Below are 20,077 nucleotides of genomic sequence, written 5' to 3'. Positions count from 1 at the left end.
GTGAAAGGCCAAGGCCCGCAGCCTCGCACCGCTGATGCATCTCCTCCTCCCAGCCCAGGACCTACCACTTTGCCCCACTCCTGCCACCCCTAGCTTCCTGCATCAGAGACCCTGCCTCCTGGGACCTTGCTTTACCACCGGTAAGCTAACTTCAGTTTACAAGATGCATCCCCATTTTCCTCTCTAATTTGAGGGAAAAAAGTGTGTCTTATAATAAAAAAAAGGGTAACCTGTGTTTTCATCATTTAATCCTCTGATATTTTGGGGATTTTGGGTCCTGTCTCTGGTCCTAATGATATAGTGAATTTCACTTCAGACATGCCATGTTAAGTTTATAACAGTCATATAGTTAACTTTATGGGTGCTGATTAGGGTTGAGCGACTTTTATTTTTATAGGATCAGGTCGGGTTTCACGAAACCCGACTTTCTCAAAAGTCGGGTCGAGTGAAATCGGCCGATCCTATAAAAAAGTCGGGGTCGGGGTCGGCCGAAACACGAAACCCAATGCAGTGCAATGGGATACTATGGTTCCCAGGGTCTGAAGGAGAGGAAACTCTCCTTCAGGCCCTGGGATCCATATTAATGTGTAAAATAAAGAATCAAAATAAAAAATATTGATATACTCACCCTCGGACGCGCCCTGGTACTAACCGGCAGGCTTTCTTCCTAAGAATGAGCGCGTGAATGACCTGCGGTGACGTCGCGGCTTGTGATTGGTCGCGAGCGGTCACATGGACAAGCTGCGACGTCATCTAAGGTCCTTCACACGCTCATTCTTAGGAAGGAAGGCTGACGGAAAGAAGCAGGGCGCGTCCGAGGGTGAGTATATTCCTATTAGGTATATACTCACCCTCGGTCATTCACGCGCTCATTCTTAGGAAGGAAGCCTGACGGTTAGTACCAGGGCGCATCCGAGGGTGAGTATATCAATGTTTTTTATTTTGATTCTTTATTTAACACTTAAATATGGATTCCGATACCGATTCCCGATATCGCAAACATATCGGAACTCGGTATCGGAATTCCGATACCAGATTCAGAAGATCGCCGACCTCATGGCCGACCCCACACAGGGGTCGGGTCGGGTTTCATGAAACCCGACTTTGCCAAAAGTCGGCGACTTCTGAAAATGGCCGACCCGTTTCGCTGCACCCTAGTGCTGATCTTACTTGAATATTGACTACTGACTGTTAACACACAGTCAGTATTTGGTCATTATTTTGTATCAGTATTTGTAAGCCAAAACCAGGAGTGGGTGAAAAATGCAGCAGTGGTGACGTGCTTCTATTATACTTTTACTCAATTTGGCTTTCAAATACTGATGTGAAATACTGACCAAATACTGAACGTGTAAACGTGACCTATCCGGAAGTAGCAGCGCTTTGGATGCAGCATATTTTCACTGCTTCCAAAACACTGTGTTCTATTGTATGCAGGTAAATCTGCATGTGTTCACTATCCTCATTCACAAATGTATCTATATCTATATAATAATAAAGTGGGTAGCTAACAAACATTTTGCTTTTTCTTATTTTTTTAGAATTTGCCACAGGAATTCCAGCAATATCTACCAGTACATTGTTAGAAATCCAGAAAATCAGTGTTATGACAACAGAGACCACAGAGAAAGTTGACAAGAAAATCACTCTAGTAACCAGCAGCAACATATGCCCTTCAGGAGAGACTGAAGAGGAAAAAGCTAAAAGACTTCTATACTGTTCACTATGCAAAGTCGCTGTCAACTCTGCCTCCCAGCTGGAGGCTCACAACAGTGGTAAGATGCTGCAATTTTCCTGCTATAGCTGTACATGTGCAATTATCACGTAATCTAGGCGAGTCAAAGGTGTCGAACATGTAGCCAACAACCAAACATTTATAATCAAGTCCATTAGTACAGCTTACAGTTTAGGACACTTGATCTTTGCATGAATATTATAAAAAAAAAATATTTTGTAATAAAATCTCTTCTAATTAATATAGACACTGCTTAGTAAATAGGGTACTCAAAATTAGACACTAGAAAATGTAATGGTTAAATAAATTATGGAGAGATTTTTTTTTTTTAATTATTTGGATAAAAAAGAAAAAAAAACATAAATATTGAAAAGAAATTCATAGTAAAATAAAATAAAAAAATATCAAATATGGAAATATAAAATACCCCAATATTCATTTCATTATTCTATGTATATGACTCCCCATTACTCAGGTCCTCCAGATATTACTGTCCATTAGTTGCAGCAGAAAAGTATTAACATTATCAGTGTATTGGTTAAATTTATATCTGTGTCTTCCTTCCTGTTTCATTCCTCCTTCCAAGATAATCTGGCATCAAATATCATGACCGTACATTGGTTAAAGATTACTATCCACATTCGGACTTATCTAATTCCAGAGAAGCTAAACGCACATATGGATGTAGCAATGTTTAATTTAACAAATAATACAACATCTGGTAACTTGCCATAAAAGATACTCCCTTAAAGGGGTTGACCACCTTTGGGAACAATTTTTTTTTCTTTTACTGAGATGCATGTAATTGGGGGTAAAATTCAGTTTTGCATTAAGTTTTATGAAACGTTTTGCACCGTTTGCCTTCAATAGCGTCTGTGTTGCACTGTGTATTGCCTCTGCAGAATGAGTTATCTGAGAATCTGTCAATCAGGTCACTATGACAGTCTGATGGGGTTTGTAACACTTTATCTGTCTTTAATTCAGCTGTTTTATGACCACAGGTCATATGAAAATTGAATGTGCAAGGAATAAAAGAGCTTGTAAAAACTAAATAGTGCATAAATTTTAGTGAAATCCAAAAAGAAAAGTGACTTTTAACTTTAAAAATGCATTTTTGTAAAAGAACAAGTTTATAGACAATCCCTTTAAAATGATTAAGTTAACATTGACAAAGATACTATCCAAAGTCAAGATAGGTGATATTCTAATGTTGTGTTATTTCAGTCGAGTTAATTGTTTCCACATCTTTATATACATAGCCTCTTCAAAGAAGTTCCTTGGTAGAACTCTATTGAATTGGAAAACATAAAAACTTATTTTTTATCAGAACTATTAAGATATCCCTCTGTGTTACAATAAAAATAAATACAAATTATTAATGAATTACCACCAAATTATAGTCTCTATGGGATTTTACTGTTTCAGCCATCCCCATCTCCTGCCTAAAGCAAAGTGTCAGATAAAGAACTCAATCCACGCAAGATATTGCCATGTTCCACACCATAACATGTGTTTTTCCTCTTGTTCATGACATGAGGAGTGTTCCTTATGTTTCACTTTACCTTTGGTAAAGTATGGGCACATCTGATACTGTGATACATAGATATTGGATGACCTATGTCCTGCTTTGTAACCAGCAGAATTGGCTTTGTTACTGAGTATTATTTTATGCCTGCTTTGAATTAATGTAGATTGCAGATTACATAACTTAAGGCCCTGAAACAACGAGCATTGGAGGCTGGCTGAGAATACTTAGTTCCAATGACTTTGTCATCAGAGAAATTAGCAATCTCAAGATAGATAATCACAAGGATTAGAATCTACCTTGAATATTCCCATACTTTGACAAACAAGAACTTTTCACATTCTGTTGTTCTTAATGAAAAAAAACAACTGCTACTAAAGCAATAGATTGATGAGGCATGTTGTGCTAAGGGATGATTCCCAGTGGGCTGTATCTATCAAATGTATTAAAGGTGCTGGTGTATTTGGTTGTTTTGGTCGGGATTCACAGAAAAAGACCACTGGGGGCTAAAGCCTCATCCTCTCTGAAGAGGCAAATTGCATGTTTGATTTCCCAGAGAGCATAGAATGGCATAAAAGCCTCCTCATTCTGACGTGACAGGCCTGGCATGTCACTCTCTACAAGTTGAAATGTTTCTACTTAGGAAAATCAGATCTCATGCATTGTATTGACAAGGTAGAACACCCCAAAACACTGTGGCTGCAAATTGAGATTCTGGTTCTGATTTTTTTCTGAAGTTATATAACAAGGCTTGTTTAAGGGTCACTATTGACTTTTTGAGATTGATACTTCCAATAGGTGGCACTAAAGTTCAAATCCTCTTTCTCTTTGAAAAGGCAATTTGCATATTTAATTTCCCAGAGGAGCATTACGTAGTATATACATCTTCTCACTCTGATATGTCACTGTCCACAGGGAGAAACATTACCTCTTAGATCCCTCTGTTAAGCCTCTAGCATAGCCAAATCAGGCCTCACACTTTGAACAGAAAATGGACAACACCCGAAATACTGTTTCTGAAAATTGATATTCTGGTTTGGCTTTTATCCTAAGTCATATGTCAAGCCTCATTAAAGGGTGGATATTGAGTTTTAATATTGCTACTTCCAAAAGGTTACACTAGAGTTCAAGGTCTTTTCCTCCCTGAAGAGGCAATTTGCATATTAACTTATCAATTTGACAAGAGATGGCTAGTCTGTAGCCTCTACCAAAAAGGAACCTATTAAGTGATTCATGCTACCCAAACTTCAGCGTACATGAATTGCAGTTTTCCTGCACAAATACAGACAAGTTTAGTATATTATTCTGTGAAACACTCCAATGTTTCAGAAAGTATAAAAGTTGAATATCTGGACAGGGACCATAGCAGGAGATAGGACTAGCCTGGTTCTGCCACCAGCCAGATCTTCCCAGTGTCTCTCCAGGTGATTGATTTGTTTCTCCTTATGTTCAAGCAAGCATGCATGAGACCTGTCAATCATCTGCAGCAGCATTGGGAAGAGTTGGCAGGGTGTGGTGCCTGGCTAGTCTTTAAATTATATCTCCATTTAAATATTGGAGTGTTTCAGAGAATAATATACCTGTTCTGCAGCCAGACTCCGATTCATTCTGTTACAGTTAGAATTGCATGATTTAATATTCACCTTAACCACTGTTCAGCTTTTGCACGTAAATGTTACTTATTCTATTATGTCTAAAGGAAGGAACATTGTTACTTTCAAAATTTTAGAACACATAGACTTGACTGTGTTATCAAACACATCATTAATATTCAGTTAAACATCTAATTAAAGAGAAAACAACACATCCTTCCAGCCAAAGTCATTTTTTTCTGACAGTATAACATTTCTGCCAAAGGAGTACTAACATTGCTCTTTCCTGTCCTTAATATACCAGTTAAGCTTTTAGATTATCAGTATAGTATTATGTATTTGGTACAAATGGTAGATAGTAGCTTGATCTGATTCATTTTTGGTTTTTTTGCTTGGTCTTTTTAATTATCTGAAAGGTCAGTGTACAATTTATGAGTTCCTTCCTTGTGAATAATAAGGTGGCAACTAGATGGGAGATTCCAACATATGCTTTAGTATCTTGTCATTGTGACATGACTTGCCGGGGTGGAGCTTGTCTCTGCTTTTCCTGATTGCCGGGAAGTCTTCTTACAATGCACACTGACAGTGCGCTCTCTTGCTGACTTGTCATTTTTCATCAGCCGGTGAGGAAGTGCACGTCACTGTGCACCAAGAATATTTGAGTATACAGGAATTCATTAGGGGTTCTCAAATGAAGCATCACCAAAAAGGCAATAGGTAAATAAGTAAAAAAGTTAGATAGTGTAGTGAGGGAACAATACATTTTTTTTAATAAAGTATATGAGAAAAGAGACTAGATTATGATATCAAACAGACAGACAGTTTGTATTAAAATAAATGTTCCTTTCCGGCCATCCCTGTATTGATTTGCATGTCCAAGAGAGTGCAACATGACAGTACATATTTCAGGCAATAATTAATAACTTAATTGATAGCAGCCAAATGCTTAACATTTCTCATCATACTCCATATTTAATCAATCAAGATGCTTTGAAATTTTTAATTTAATTTTTCCATAATTTGCATGTCATTAAGTTTTTTTATTATTATTTTTTATAATTATACAGTATATTTTCATAATTCAACAACTTTTCCTTCTTAGTCTTGTAATTTCAGTGTTAAGGAGTGTACTTAAGAAGTTGAAAATTAGTTTTAGACTAAAGTGTTTTAACTTAACTTCTGCCAAATATATTGTTAAACATTGATAAATTTGGTGTAAATAATGACAACACAGCAAAATGCTGAACTGACTTCAAATATTTCTTGCATGATAAATTACTTACAAAGTGTTCATATGCTTAACTGATCCATGGAGAGCCCACCTCAAAACATAGTTACAGGATTTTAAAGAACTGCTTGTAATGCCGAAGTGTCTGTCGGCCATATCCTCCTTCTTCACCTCTCGCTTCCTAAAACTCAACGTAGACAAAACCGAATTCATCATCTTTCCCCCACCTCACATATCTCCCCTGCCCAATCTATCTAGTATGGTAAACGGCATCACGCTCTCTCCCGCTCCTGAAATCCGCTGCCTCGGAGTAACTCTTGACTCTGCCCTGTCCTTCAAACCTCACGTCCAAGCTCTTGCCACCTCCAGTCACCTCCAACTCAAAAATATTGCCATAATCCATTCCTTCCTCAGCCCACAATCTACCAAAACTCTTGTGCATGCTCTCATCATCTCCCGCCTCGATTACTGCAACACCCTCCTCTGTGGCATCCCAGCTGACTCTCTTGCACCACTCCAGTCTGTCCTCAACTCTGCTGCCCGGCTAATCCACCTCTCTCCTCGCTACTCCCCTGCTTCTCCCCTCTGCAAATCCCTCCACTGGCTCCCATTTCCCCAACTAATCCAGTTCAAACTACTAATACTGATCTACAAAGCCATCCACAACCTGTCCCCTTCCTATATCTCTGAACTAATCTCCCAATATCTTCCCTCACATAATCTTCAATCCTCCCAAGACCTCCTACTCTCCTCCATACTTATTAGTTCCCCACACAACCGCCTCCAAGATTTCTCCTGAATATCCCCCATCCTCTGGAATTCCATGCCTCAACACGTCCGATTATCCACCACCCTCAGATCCTTCAGACGGAACCTGAAAACCCATCTCTTCAGGAAAGCCTACAGCTTACAATAACCATGCCACAGCTTCACCACTGCCAGAGCCACCACCTCACCACCGCCAGAGCCGCCGCCGTACCACCGCCAGAGCCGCCGCCTTACCACCACCAGAGCCACCGCCTCACCACCGCCAGAGCCGCTGCCTCACCCCTACCTTCTGTCTCTTCCCCACTATCCCATAGAATGTAAGTCTGCAAGGACAGGGTCCTCTCCCCTCTGTACCAGTCTGTCACTGTAAACCTGTTTACTGTAAACGATATCTATAACCCTGTATGTAACCCCTTTCTCATGTACAGCACCATAGAATTAATGGTGCTATATAAATAAACAATAATTACAGTAATAATGTCTTGAGGGGTCTTATGGAGCCCATAAACACATGATATCAGTTATTTTTCAGGCTATGTTCACACATTCAATATTTGGTCAGTATTTTACAGTTATGCGTGTAAGCAAAAACCAGACGTGGGTGAGAAATATAGAATTGGTGCCGAGTTTCTATTATACTTTTCCTTTTATTGTTCCACTCTTGATTTTGGCTTACAAATACTGATGTAAGATACCAAATACTGAACATGTGACCGTGTCCTAAGTGTCATGATATTTTGCATGTTGTTTGCAAGTTATGCCTGGTTAGTGTATGTATTACACATACAGTTCTGCATAACCAATGCAAAAATGTTCTTAAAAACTGATACACCTTAATTATAGTGTTTATACAAAGTGTTCTGAAGTGGCAGTTTTAATGTGTGCTGTAAGAATATAATTGCAACCTGGGTGCCATATAAACAACTGTGTCAAATATTAAATCTCTCTGTGTAATCCAATCTATTGTAGATCCGTGTTGTGATAAATAATTTGCCATTTGGTATTTAATAAGATTATTGTTTATACATTACTTAGGATTTTTCTGGTCGTCTGCCAAAGAGCAGAACATTATTTAATAGAGACCTGTAAATCTATTCTAAATAAATGTTTCAAGTACATTAAGAATTTCCAAACATTTGAAGATTCTAGCGAATACTAACTTTTGAGATTTCAATGTGTGTGGAATTTTGAAAAAAATAACTGTTTTATCTGATGCCAATCTACCAGTTCTCTGAATGCTGAGCTCTGTATAATCTAGTCCATGCCACTGATCAGCAGCTTTCTGTGTACTCCGCATAGTCATAAAAGAAGCAAATCAGTAGTGGAGTTGGAGTTATTCAAAGCTCATGAATAGGGAAGACTACATGGCAGCAGTGTTACTAGTCCCCTAGTTATAAGCTCTTCCAGATAAAACTGTGATTACATCAAAACTACCCCAAAAATACCAACTAAGTGACACATCACTTGTATTATGGTATCTCTCTCTACAATAAGCTGCTCTCAGATTAGGAGGCAAAAATATGGTGACAAATTCTTTTTCGTGCATTTTTTCAGTTATTGCAGGTTTCAAATTGAACATTTTCTGCTTTTCACCTTTAAAATGCTCATAATTCTTCTATTGTTTAATATGGTGATTTAGAACATGTGTGAACTTGGCCTTAAATACCTTTGTTACACACGTGGTCAAAATTGTTGGTACCCCTTGTTTAATGACAGAAAAACCCACAATGGTCAAAGAAATAACTTGAATCTGACAAAAGTAAAAATAAATAAAAAATCTATGAAAATGAACAAAAGAAAGTCAGACATTGCTTTTCAACCATGCTTCCACAGAATTTAAAAAAAAAATAAAACTCATGAAATAGGCCTGGACAGAAATTATGGTACCCCTGAAAACAATGTTACAAAAGAGACATGTTACATCAAGGTGTGTCCACTAACTAGCATCACAGGTGTCTACAATCTTGGAATCACTGAGTGGGCCTGTATATAGGATCACAGGTACTCACTGTGTTGTTTGGTGACAAAGTGTGTATCACACTCAACATGGACGAGAGGAAGCGAAGGAAAGAGTTGTCTCAGGAGATTAGAAAGAAAATTATAGACAAACATGTTAAAGGTAAAAGTTGTAAGACCATCTCCAAGCAGCTTGATGGCTCTGTGACTATAGTTACACATATTATTCAAAAATTTAAGATCCATGGGACTGTAGCCAACCTCCCTGGATGTGGACGCCGGAGGAAATTGATGACAAATCAAAGAGACGGATAATACGAATGATAACAAACAAGCCAAGAAAAACTAAACAGATTAAAGGTGAACTTCAAGCTCAAGGAACATCAGTGTCACATCGCACCATCCGTCATAGTATGAGCCAAAGTGGACTTCATGGGAGACGACCAAGGAGGACACCATTGTTGAAAAAATATCATAAAAAAGCCAGACTGGAATTTTCCAAACTACATGTTGACAACCCACAAAGCTACTGGGAGAATGTCCTATGGACAGATGAGACAAAAATGGATCTTTTTGGCAAGGCACATCAGCTCTTTGTTCACAGATGGAAAAATGAAGCATATCAAGAAAAGAACACTGTCTCTACTGTGAAATATGGAGGAGGCTCTGTTATGTTCTGGGCTGCTTTGCTGCATCTGGAATAGGGTGTCTAGAATCTGTGCAGGGTAAAATGAAATCTCAAGACTATCAAGGGATTCTAGAGAGAAATGTGCTGCCCAGTGTCAGAAAGCTTAGTCTCAGTTGCAGGTCATGGGTCTTGCAACAGGATAATGACCCAAAACACACAGCTAAAAACACCCAAGAATGGCTAAGAGGAAAACATTGGACTATTCTGAAGTGGCCTTCTATGAGCACTGACCTAAATTCTATTAACCCCTTCATGCCGCGACCCTTTTTCGTTTTTGTGTTTTCGTTTTTCGCTCCCCTCCTTCCCAGAGCCATAACTTTTTTATTTTTCCGTCAATATAGCCATGTGAGGGCTTATTTTTTGCGAGACGAGTTGTACTTTTGAACAACATCATTGGTTTTACCATGTCGTGTACTAGAAAACGGGAAAAAAATTCCAAGTGCGGTGAAATTGCAAAAAAAGTGCAATCCCACACTTGTTTTTTGTTTGGCTTTTTTGCTAGGTTCACTAAATGCTAAAACTAACCTGCCATTATGATTTTCTAGGTCATTACGAGTTCATAGACACCTAACATGTCTAGGTTATTTTTTATCCAAGTGGTGAAAAAAAATCCAAACTTTGCTTAAAAAAAAAAAAAAAAAAGTGCCATGTTCCGATACCCGTAGCGTCTCCAATTTTCGTGATCTGGGGTCGGGTGAGGGCTTATTTTTTGCGTGCCGAGCTGATGTTTTTAATGATACCATTTTGGCACAGATGCGTTCTTTTGATCACCCATTATTGCCTTTTAACTCAATGTCGTGGTGACCAAAAAAACGTAATTCTGGCGTTTCGGATTTTGTTCTCGCTACGCTGTTTAGCGATCAGGTTAATGATTTTTTTTAATTGATAGATCGGGCGATTCTGAACACGGCGATACCAAATATGTGTAGGTTTTTTTTTTTTATTGTTTTATTTAGGATGGGGCGAAAGGGGGGTGATTTAAACTTTTATATTTTTAATATTTTTTTCACATTTTTAAAAACTTTTTTTTTTCACCTTTGCCATGCTTCAATAGCCTCCAAGGGAGGCTAGTAGCAGGCACAGCCCGATCGGCTCTGCTACATAACAGCGATCATCAGATCGCTGCTATGCAGCAGAAATGCAGGTGTGCTGTGAGCGCCGACCACAGGGGGGCGCTCACAGCTACCGGCGATCAGTAACCATAGAGGTCTCAAGGACCTCTATGGTTACCTTCCTGATGCATCGCCGACCCCCGATCATGTGACGGGGGTCGGCGATGACGTCATTTCCGGCCGCCCGGCCGGATGCGGTAGTTAAATGCCGCTGTCTGCATTTGACAGCGGCATTTAACAGGTTAATAGTGGCGGGTGAATAGCGATTTCACCCGCCGCTATTGCGCGCACATGTCAGCTGTACAAAACACCTGACATGTCGCGACTTTGATGTGCGCTCCCCGCCGGAGCGCACATCAAAGCAGGGGACCCGACATGCGCAGTACATGTACGGCGCATGTCGCGAAAGGGTTGACCTAAATTCTGTTAAGCATCTTTGGAAAGAGCTGAAACATGCCATCTGGAAAAGGCAACCTTCAAAGATGAGACAACTGGAGCAGTTTGCTCTTGAGGAGTGAGCCAAAATACCTGTCGAGGAGTGCAGAAGTCTCATTGACAGTTACAGGAATCGTTTCCAGTGATTGCCTCAAAAGTTTGTGCAACAAAATATTAAGTTAAGGGTACCATCATTTCTGTTCAGGCCTATTTCATGAGTTTTATTTTATTTTTTGAAGATCTGTGGAAGCATGGTTGAAAAGCAATGTCTGACTTTTATTTGTTTATTTTCATAGATCTTTTATTTATTATTACTTTTGTCGTATTTAAATTATTTCTATGACCATTGTGGGTTTTTCTGTCATTAAATGGGGGTACCAACAATTTTGACCACGTGTGTAACTGATAAGAAAATGATATGCCTTTTAGAATGTGAAAACCTACATCATCATTTCATCAATTTCCTAAATTTGTTTTGGGTAACATTAGTGAGCCTGTGACATTTGGAAAAGGTGATGTGACAGTCTTGTCTTTTTCTGTTTTGTTTTTAATACCTGTAGGAACAAAGCACAAAACAATGGTTGAAGCCAGGAATGGAAGCGGCACTATTAAAGCATTTCCTCGGGCAGGTGTAAAAGGCAGAGGACCTTTAACCAAGGGAAATACTGGTCTTCAGAACAAAACATTTCACTGTGAAATTTGTGATGTCCATGTCAACTCTGAGACACAGCTAAAACAGGTAACAGTCCATAGAATTTGGTTGACAACTGTGTATTAATATGTGGTAACAGGAGCATAGGATTGATTCACATGCAGTGTTGGACTGGCCCAGCGGAGCACTGGAGGATCCTCCGGAGGGCACTACCCCTTGCTTCTATATGTTTGGAGCAGATTCACTTTGGTCAAAATCTGGAGCATCATTTAAGGTAGTACTAGCATCTACATTGAGTTATGTAGTTGTACCTTATTAAAATCCATGTGCCACCTTAACACCTCCTTCCTTCCTTCTTCCTCTCCACCTACACACACACACATCTGTCTTCTCTCCTGTAAGGACAGTGGGAGAGGGTCTACATGCTGCAGCTACACTGAGTGAAGCCGTTTTGCCTGTACCCAGCAACTCAGCTGTAAATTAAGGTTATTGTTCTGTCTATTTATTGAGTATGTGTTTATTGTGTATATGTGTGCACTGTGTGTGATTACTTATAATTATGTATAATGTGTGAAGGGGAGCTTCATTCAGAAAGGGCTGATATGGATGATAGGGGATGGGGGCCCTCAATCAGTTATGGGTCACTGGGGAACCCCATCCCACAACATCCATATCACTCCTTACTGAATAAGATCTCCCACACTCACACTGACAGCGATACACGCATTGTTACATGAGTATAAACATTCATACTCCATATACATATGTACACACTCATGCTTACTGACAGATAGTTGAGTTGAGCTATGCTCGCTCAATCAGTTATGACTTTATAGATGATATAAAAGCAAAACTTTTCATAAATGGACTTTAATGGCAGAGAGTTAGAGAAAGTTTTCCTTCTATCTATATTAATAAAGACATAAGGGTTAAGGGTCCCTTCCCTTCCCCTATCTCCATTGGTAAGAGCTATTTCACACATCAGATTTTTAGGTATGTGTGCTTCCATAATTTTGCAGATAAATTATAGACCAAGTACAGTAAAATGTTTTTTCACCTTTTTTGAAGGGGAAAAACCTGAGACATATCTTATTTTGATCTGTGCTGCCAATAATGTGCTTATTACATGCACATTTTGCTGCACATTTTATTCTATGCAATGCAAAGGGTTAAATCCACAGTGAAAATAGTCACAGTGCAATTTCCGTATTGCACTGTAGTTATTTGAAACTCTATCTGCGATGGAAATCAAGTGGTTGTGCTGTACCTGCTTGTAAACACTGATTCCATGTGCAGTTCTCCATGAGACCAAGATAACCTAGGTGAGAATCACAGCGGGTTATTATTTACCTCTTGTAATAATTGAAATAAACCCTGGATAAGGACCCAAAGTCAAGCAGTGCATATCAAAAATATATAATAAAAGCATTCTTTATTAATTAGTGAAATAGAACAAATTAAAATAAGATGCTTGTATCAAAAAAGGACGTAGCAAGAAATTATTTATATAATTGAAGAATACAAGTGATAAATTGCATCAATATGTCATACAAAATTCAGACAAGCTGCATAATTCCATGGATAATGAATTAATAGTAACAAGTGTTAAATTTCCATCAGAGGTAAATACGAGATACATTGAAAATGTCAAAAGGCTAAGTGCTGTATATCAACTGATAATATACGTATTGATTTTCCACAGTGTCACGATCACTGCCAGAAAGTGCCTAAGTGCATATAGTTAAAATAGAGATATATGTAAATCCCCCAAAGCAGTATTAGAATATATATATATATATATATATATATATATATATATATATATATATATATATATATATATATATATATATATATATATATATATACACACAGTACAGGCCAAAAGTCTGGACACACCTTCTCATTCAAAGATTTTTCTGTATTTTCATGACCATGAAAATTGTACATTCACACTGAAGGCATCAAAACTATGAATTAACACATGTGGAATTATATACTTAACAAAAAAGTGTGAAACAACTGAAATTATGTCTTATATTCTAGGTTCCTCAAAGTAGCCACCTTTTGCTTTGATGACTGCTTTGCACACTCTTGGCATTCTCTTGATGAGCTTCAAGAGGTAGTCAGCGGGAATGGTTTTCACTTCACAGGTGTGCCCTGTCAGGTTTAATAAGTGGGATTTATTGCCTTATAAATGGGGTTGGGACCATCGGTTGTGTTGTGCAGAAGTCTGGTGGATACACAGCTGGTAGTCCTACTGAATAGACTATTAGAATTTGTATTATGGCAAGAAAAAAGCAGCTAAGTAAAGAAAAACGAGTGGCCATCATTACTTTAAGAAATGAAGGTCAGTCAGTCCAAAAAGTTGGGAAAACTTTGAATGTGTCCCCAAGTGCAGTGGCAAAAGCCATCAAGCACCACAAAGAAACTGGCTCACATGTGGACCAACCCAGGAAAAGAAGACCAAGAGTCACCTCTGCTTCTGAGGATACGTTTATCCGAGTCACCAGCCTCAGATATCGCAGGTTAACAGCAGCTCAGATTAGAGACCAGGTCAATGCCACACAGAGTTCTAGCAGCAGACACATCTCTACAACAACTGTTAAGAGGAGACTTTGTGCAGCAAGCCTTCATGGTAAAATAGATGTTAGGAAACCACTGCTAAGGACAGGCAACAAGCAGAAGAGACTTGTTTGGGCTAAAGAACACAAGGAATGGACATTAGACCAGTGGAAATCTGTGCTTTGGTCTGATGAGTCCAAATTTGAGATCTTTGGTTCCAACCACCGTGTCTTTGTGCGACGCAGAAAAGGTGAACGGATGGACCCTACATGCCTAGTTCCCACCATGAAGCATAGAGGAGGAGGTGTGATGGTGTGGGGGTGCTTTGCTAGTGACATTGTTGGGGATTTATTCATAATTGAAGGCATACTGAACCAGCATGGCTACCACAGCATCTTGCAGCGGCATGCTATTCCATCTGATTTGCGTTTAGTTGGACCATCATTTATTTTTCAACTGGACAGTGACCCCAAACACACCTCCAGGCTGTGTAAGGGCTATTTGACCAAGAAGGAGAGTGATGGGGTGCTACGCCAGATGACCTGGCCTCCACGGTCACCAGACCTGAACCCAATCGACATGGTTTGGGGTGAGCTGGGCCGCAGAGTGAAGGCAAAAGTGCCAACAAGTGCTAAGCATCTCTGGGAACTCCTTCAAGATTGTTGGAAGACCATTCCCGGTGATTACCTCTTGAAGATCGTCAAGAGAATGCCAAGAGTGTGCAAAGCAGTCATCAAAGCAAAAGGTGGCTACTTTGAAGAACCTAGAATATAAGACATAATTTCAGTTGTTTCATACTTTTTTGTTAAGTATATAATTCCACATGTGTTAATTCATAGTTTTGATGCCTTCAGTGTGAATGTACAATTTTCATAGTCATGAAAATACAGAAAAATCTTTAAATGAGAAGGTGTGTCCAAACTTTGGGTCTGTACTGTATATATAAAAATATCAACAGATAATCTCATTGGAACAATATAGTACTATGAGTAAACAACACACACTAGTGAAAAATTGCAGCACATAGGTTTATTATACCATATTGCGGTTTATGACAGTGCATATCTTATCATATAGATAGAAAAGATGGTAAATACTTAACATTATGTACATAAATTATGGGAGGAGATACACCCACAAAAAACAAAGTGCCAACTTATGTATCCTAGGAAAAAGATAGGCAAAACGCGCGTTAGGGTGAGGAACGCAGCTGATATCCCAGTTCCTATGGTTCTTAACAGGTAAATCCTAACCATATGGACAGTAATTTAGTGAACTCACATATGCTGGCACTTTGGTTTTTTTTGGATGTATCTCCTCCAATATTTCCTTCCCAAAATACTAGAATTGCAGTTTTTCAGTTGTTGCAGCATACAAAAAGAGTACTAAGAAGTTATTAAAACACTGTATCTACTCTACAAAGGTATAATTAAAAACACCAGCTTTCTGGACAAAAAACAGGTCCTAGCACAGCGCTAAGGCGAGAAGAATGAAAAAGTTATTGGTCTCTGAATGTTGAGGCACAAATTACATTTTTTTTTCAAAGTTCAATATTTTTTAAGCTACTTAAATGATAAAAATAACTATACAAATATAGTGTCATTGTAATCGTACTGATAATGTTGCCTGTTTTTTACTGCAGAATTAACACCGTAACATAAAAAAGACAGAATTGCATATTTTGTATTCATATTCATGCATTTGGATTTTTTTTTTTCATTTTCCTTACTTCATATGTTAAAATGAAAAATATGTCATTAAAAACTGCAACTCTTCCTACAAAACAATTAAGCTGTCATACATTTTTGTTGATGGAAAAATAACAAAGTTATGGGTATTTGAAAAAAGGGAGAAAAAAATGAAAATGCAAAAAATGAAAATTGGCTGCGTCCTTAAGTGGTTAGAGTTCTTAATGATGTTGTTAGACAGCGCATCCCTAGTAATTAGTCTATCCAAATCCAGAATTCTAACCTGAATATCTTGCAGTACTTAAACAACACTTTTCTATAGTTCTATTATTTATTTATGTTTTCTTTAACAAGATGTTATATTGAGAACGTCAAAGTAGATGTCTTTTCATCAGAGATATTTTTTCACTAGTTAGCCATACTAACTATTGAATGAAGTGTGCAACATTATGCCTAAAAGTGTGCCAATAAATGCAAATAACTGTTGAAAAGTAATTGAACTTAAACCATTTGTGTAATGTCACTTTACTAAGTAGGTCTGACATGGTCACAATTATAAAATCACGCTGAGACTGGTGTAAAGTTTTTTCCTAGACGCACAAATATCTTTTTCCTAAAACCTCTTGAAAATCGTATTAAGACTAAATAACACTTCAGCCAGAAAGTAATCATAAAATAAATTCACCGAAATTTGTTATTGATGTCAGCTTTTAAGATTGTGGAAAAAGTTCATGGATCAAGCTGAGTTTTGAGAAACAAGTTAGAAGGAAGAGAGGAGGATGAGTGCTTCATAGCTGTCAATCCATGTGTGTAACAGCTGTGAATATTGTTATCTTATGCCGCGCAGCAGATGAGAAGGCAAAAACCATGGTGTGCCTCTAAGGAAAGTATATCTCTCCCTCTTTACACTTGAAATCCTAATTATTTCTTACTATACTAGGAAAACAGGAGTTAAAGTTCACAGCCTTCTGCTATGATGGATTTGGGAAAATATGCATAATATTTCATTGTGTTTTAAATTAAATGAAAATTAATTGTCATCTAATCTATATTTCTGCATATACTTAATTCGGTATGCATAGTTACAGTTATGCTTGAAGGTTTTCTTATCTCTTCAGAATATTCCTTATTTCTTAACAAATTAGACCTAAAATTCCATCAAATTTTCTCACGTCTTAAAAGTAGATAAAATGAACCAAATAAAACAAATGAGTCAAAAATGTTAGATTTTTTAAAAATTTTATTGCGGAAAATAACATGTTTGTGAGGGGCATAACTATCAGATGTGACCCCCTGTGTTAAGCAATAAGTGCATCTAAATATTTCCAGTAATTGTTGATTAGTCAAGCTCATCAGCTTACATGGATTTTAGCCCATTCCTCCTATTAATTGCTCAATTCAGGTATTTCTACAACATTTCTGTAAGAATGTCAGGACTCTGACTTGTCTGTTCCAAAGTGTTAAGTTTATTTTTCTTTAACTATTCTTTTGCGGAATGATTTGTGTGTTTTTAGTGTTTGTTTTGCTGCATGACTCACATGCTATTGAGATTCAGCTCATGGACAGATGTACGGACATTTTCCTTTAGAATATAAATATAAAATTCAGAATTTATTGTTCTATCAATGATGGCAAACTGTACTGACCCAGATTCAGCAAACAGGTCTAAACCATAATATATTACCACTATTGTGTTTCACAGATGGCATACATTTTTTATGCTATAATGCGGTGCTTTTCTTTTTTCAACTAAACGAAAAAACTCTATTTTGATCTCATTCATGCCAAAGGACATTATCTTAACTGTCTTCTGGCTTGTTCAGGTGCTCCTTGGAAAATTGCAGATGGGTCGCAATGTTTTTTTCTGAGTACAGTTATTTTCTCCTGGCAATTCTACCATGTAAATCATTGCTGTATAGTGTACTCAAGTACATCAGTACATCAGTAAAAAAGTCAAATATGTGAACTGACACTAAGAAAAGGACTGGGTATTGGTGGGCCAGAGCAATGCACAAAAAAAGGGGGTGATAGGTGGCAAATTCCTCGTTAGACCCTAGTGTGATCCTAAATGACCTGTGCCCTTCCTAACAGTGGAGGTTGGCACCCTAACAAATGATATGGTGCCCCCACTCCGCGTCGACTGTCCCTTATGTCCCTGAAAAGCCCTAGCCACTACCCAAACCCAAGTCCCCCCACACCATACACACAAAACAAAAGATCTAGCTGAGTAATCTAGCCTTATTGAATTTTCTGCATAAAAAATAAGCAAGAAAAAAGGCTTGCCAATCGGATGAGGCTGTGGTTATTTCACAATATCTCAAACAGATGTAAACCACGGATGCATATATTCATGCTCATTTAAAAATGATTGTACAAACCAGGGTACCATATACTGATAATGTCTATTGACTATAGTGTGATATATGTAAAATAGCTAAATTAGTCAATTTTTACATAATCCCTGTACTTTAGGTCTACATATATAATAGATTGCCACAAGGTAATATTTCTCAGCGACCAGTACATTTTACCATAGCATGCTAAATAGAAACCTTGCTCCTTTCTCTAAAGAACATACTACAACAAGGTGCTATACACCAAATATCATAAATGTGTCATCATAATTAAACAATAGCATGCTAAGGACACCATAGTAGGTAACTTATCTGAGTAAAACCGAATTCTTTGTCCCAGTGTCCTTGTCCCATATCTGATTAATTTTGACAAATGTAAATTTTCCCAAGTTTGCAGAGGATAACCTACTCTGCATCAATGTGAGAAAGCTTCTGTCTGTGCAGAATACCCTCTAGAACACTGCAGCCTGGAAATAACAGTATGTTCATAGAAAACTGGGCCACTGGTCTAATCTATTGAGCAAGGAGTTCAAGTGAATTGGGCTTAAGTTACCTTCTAGAGAAAAGTCACAGTGCAGGTACTATTAAACCTGGTGATCTGAGCATCAAGTTGGTGCTGCAGCAAATTAAACAGCTGGTCCATTATATCAGATATACTGTAATCATTGATGCCTTTATTTGTTGTAGATGTAGTGCTGCCACATGCAATGGAGCATTGACTCTGAAGAGAATGTAGACTGGTCTTTTGGTCAAACATGTGTGCAGCAGGGAGTCTTCTACGAAAGCTTCACAGAATAGGGAACACAATTTATCATGCTAAGACACAAATTTGGATGCCAATTCAGAAGCTGAAAAAAAATCCTTATTTTTTTCTTATGTACTGAGAGTCTAAAAGAATGGTTATCCAAAAGACATCCCTTGGCTTCATGGCAATAATATACCCATTAACCCACAAGCATTTTAGCAACAAAATTTAAAGGGGTATGAATACTTTCCGTACCCACTCTATGTAGTTGCCAAAATGTGGCTAAAATGGATTATTTAAAAAAGTATTCAAAAATTAAAATGTTTCCTTTTTTAAAGAGTAAAAAAAAGCCTGCTAACTTCATGTCCTAAAAGCAAGCACCTGCAAGTTGCCACTGTATTCAGGTGGTGTGTACAGGTCCAATTTTGGGCTTTCACAAGGAAGTGTACATAATAAAATATATTTTTTACCGCATACGCACTTTGTTATGTAGACAGCTGCATTTTAAGGGAATCTGTCAGCAGATTTTTGCTATGTAATCTAAGTACAGCATGAGGTAGGGGTTAAAGTATAGAATTCAGCAATGTATCGCATGTCACACTGTGTGCTCTTGTTTATTTATGTCATGATAGGTATTTTTTTCCCTGTCCTGTATTTTGTATAATATGTCATGATTTGGTGCGACTTCTCTTTGGTTGTATTTACTGTACACTTTGCAATGTCATGGGACGTATGTAACTTAACCTGTCTCCTTCCCCCAATACTTGCAGCCCTAAGCTATAATGTAATTAAGCTTTGTCAACACCACTAGTGAAGGAATAGCCATTCTTCCTCACAGCAGGTGGCTAGTCAAATGCACATACTGGATAGACTAAGCGGAGCCGACCAGTCTCGAATCTTCTGGTGGACCCAACCATTGAATAGAAGGTGTGACCCCTACCCCCTTGATGGGTGGGCTGATCCCAGGAGCTCAGACAATCCATTCTTATTTTTGAGATCAGATGTGAGCTGACCCTTGATGGAGAAGGAGTAGG

The 20,077-nt window shown here is 38.1% G+C and overlaps 1 protein-coding gene across 2 annotated transcripts in view; it reads left to right on the top strand.

The window, feature by feature from the left end:
- The window catches only part of ZNF385D (zinc finger protein 385D), a 501,516-nt gene that overhangs the window by 461,840 nt on the left and 19,599 nt on the right, over positions 1-20,077 (top strand). For both annotated transcript variants that reach the window (XM_077268896.1, XM_077268897.1), the window contains 2 exons: positions 1,542-1,775; positions 11,600-11,778. In XM_077268896.1, coding sequence (XP_077125011.1) covers positions 1,542-1,775; positions 11,600-11,778 — 413 coding nt within the window. The remainder of the gene's footprint in view (positions 1-1,541; positions 1,776-11,599; positions 11,779-20,077) is intronic.

The sequence above is a fragment of the Ranitomeya variabilis genome, chromosome 6, assembly GCF_051348905.1.
Source record: "Ranitomeya variabilis isolate aRanVar5 chromosome 6, aRanVar5.hap1, whole genome shotgun sequence".
Taxonomy (NCBI): Eukaryota; Metazoa; Chordata; class Amphibia; order Anura; family Dendrobatidae; genus Ranitomeya; species Ranitomeya variabilis.
This window is presented reverse-complemented; position numbering and strand designations above follow the sequence as displayed.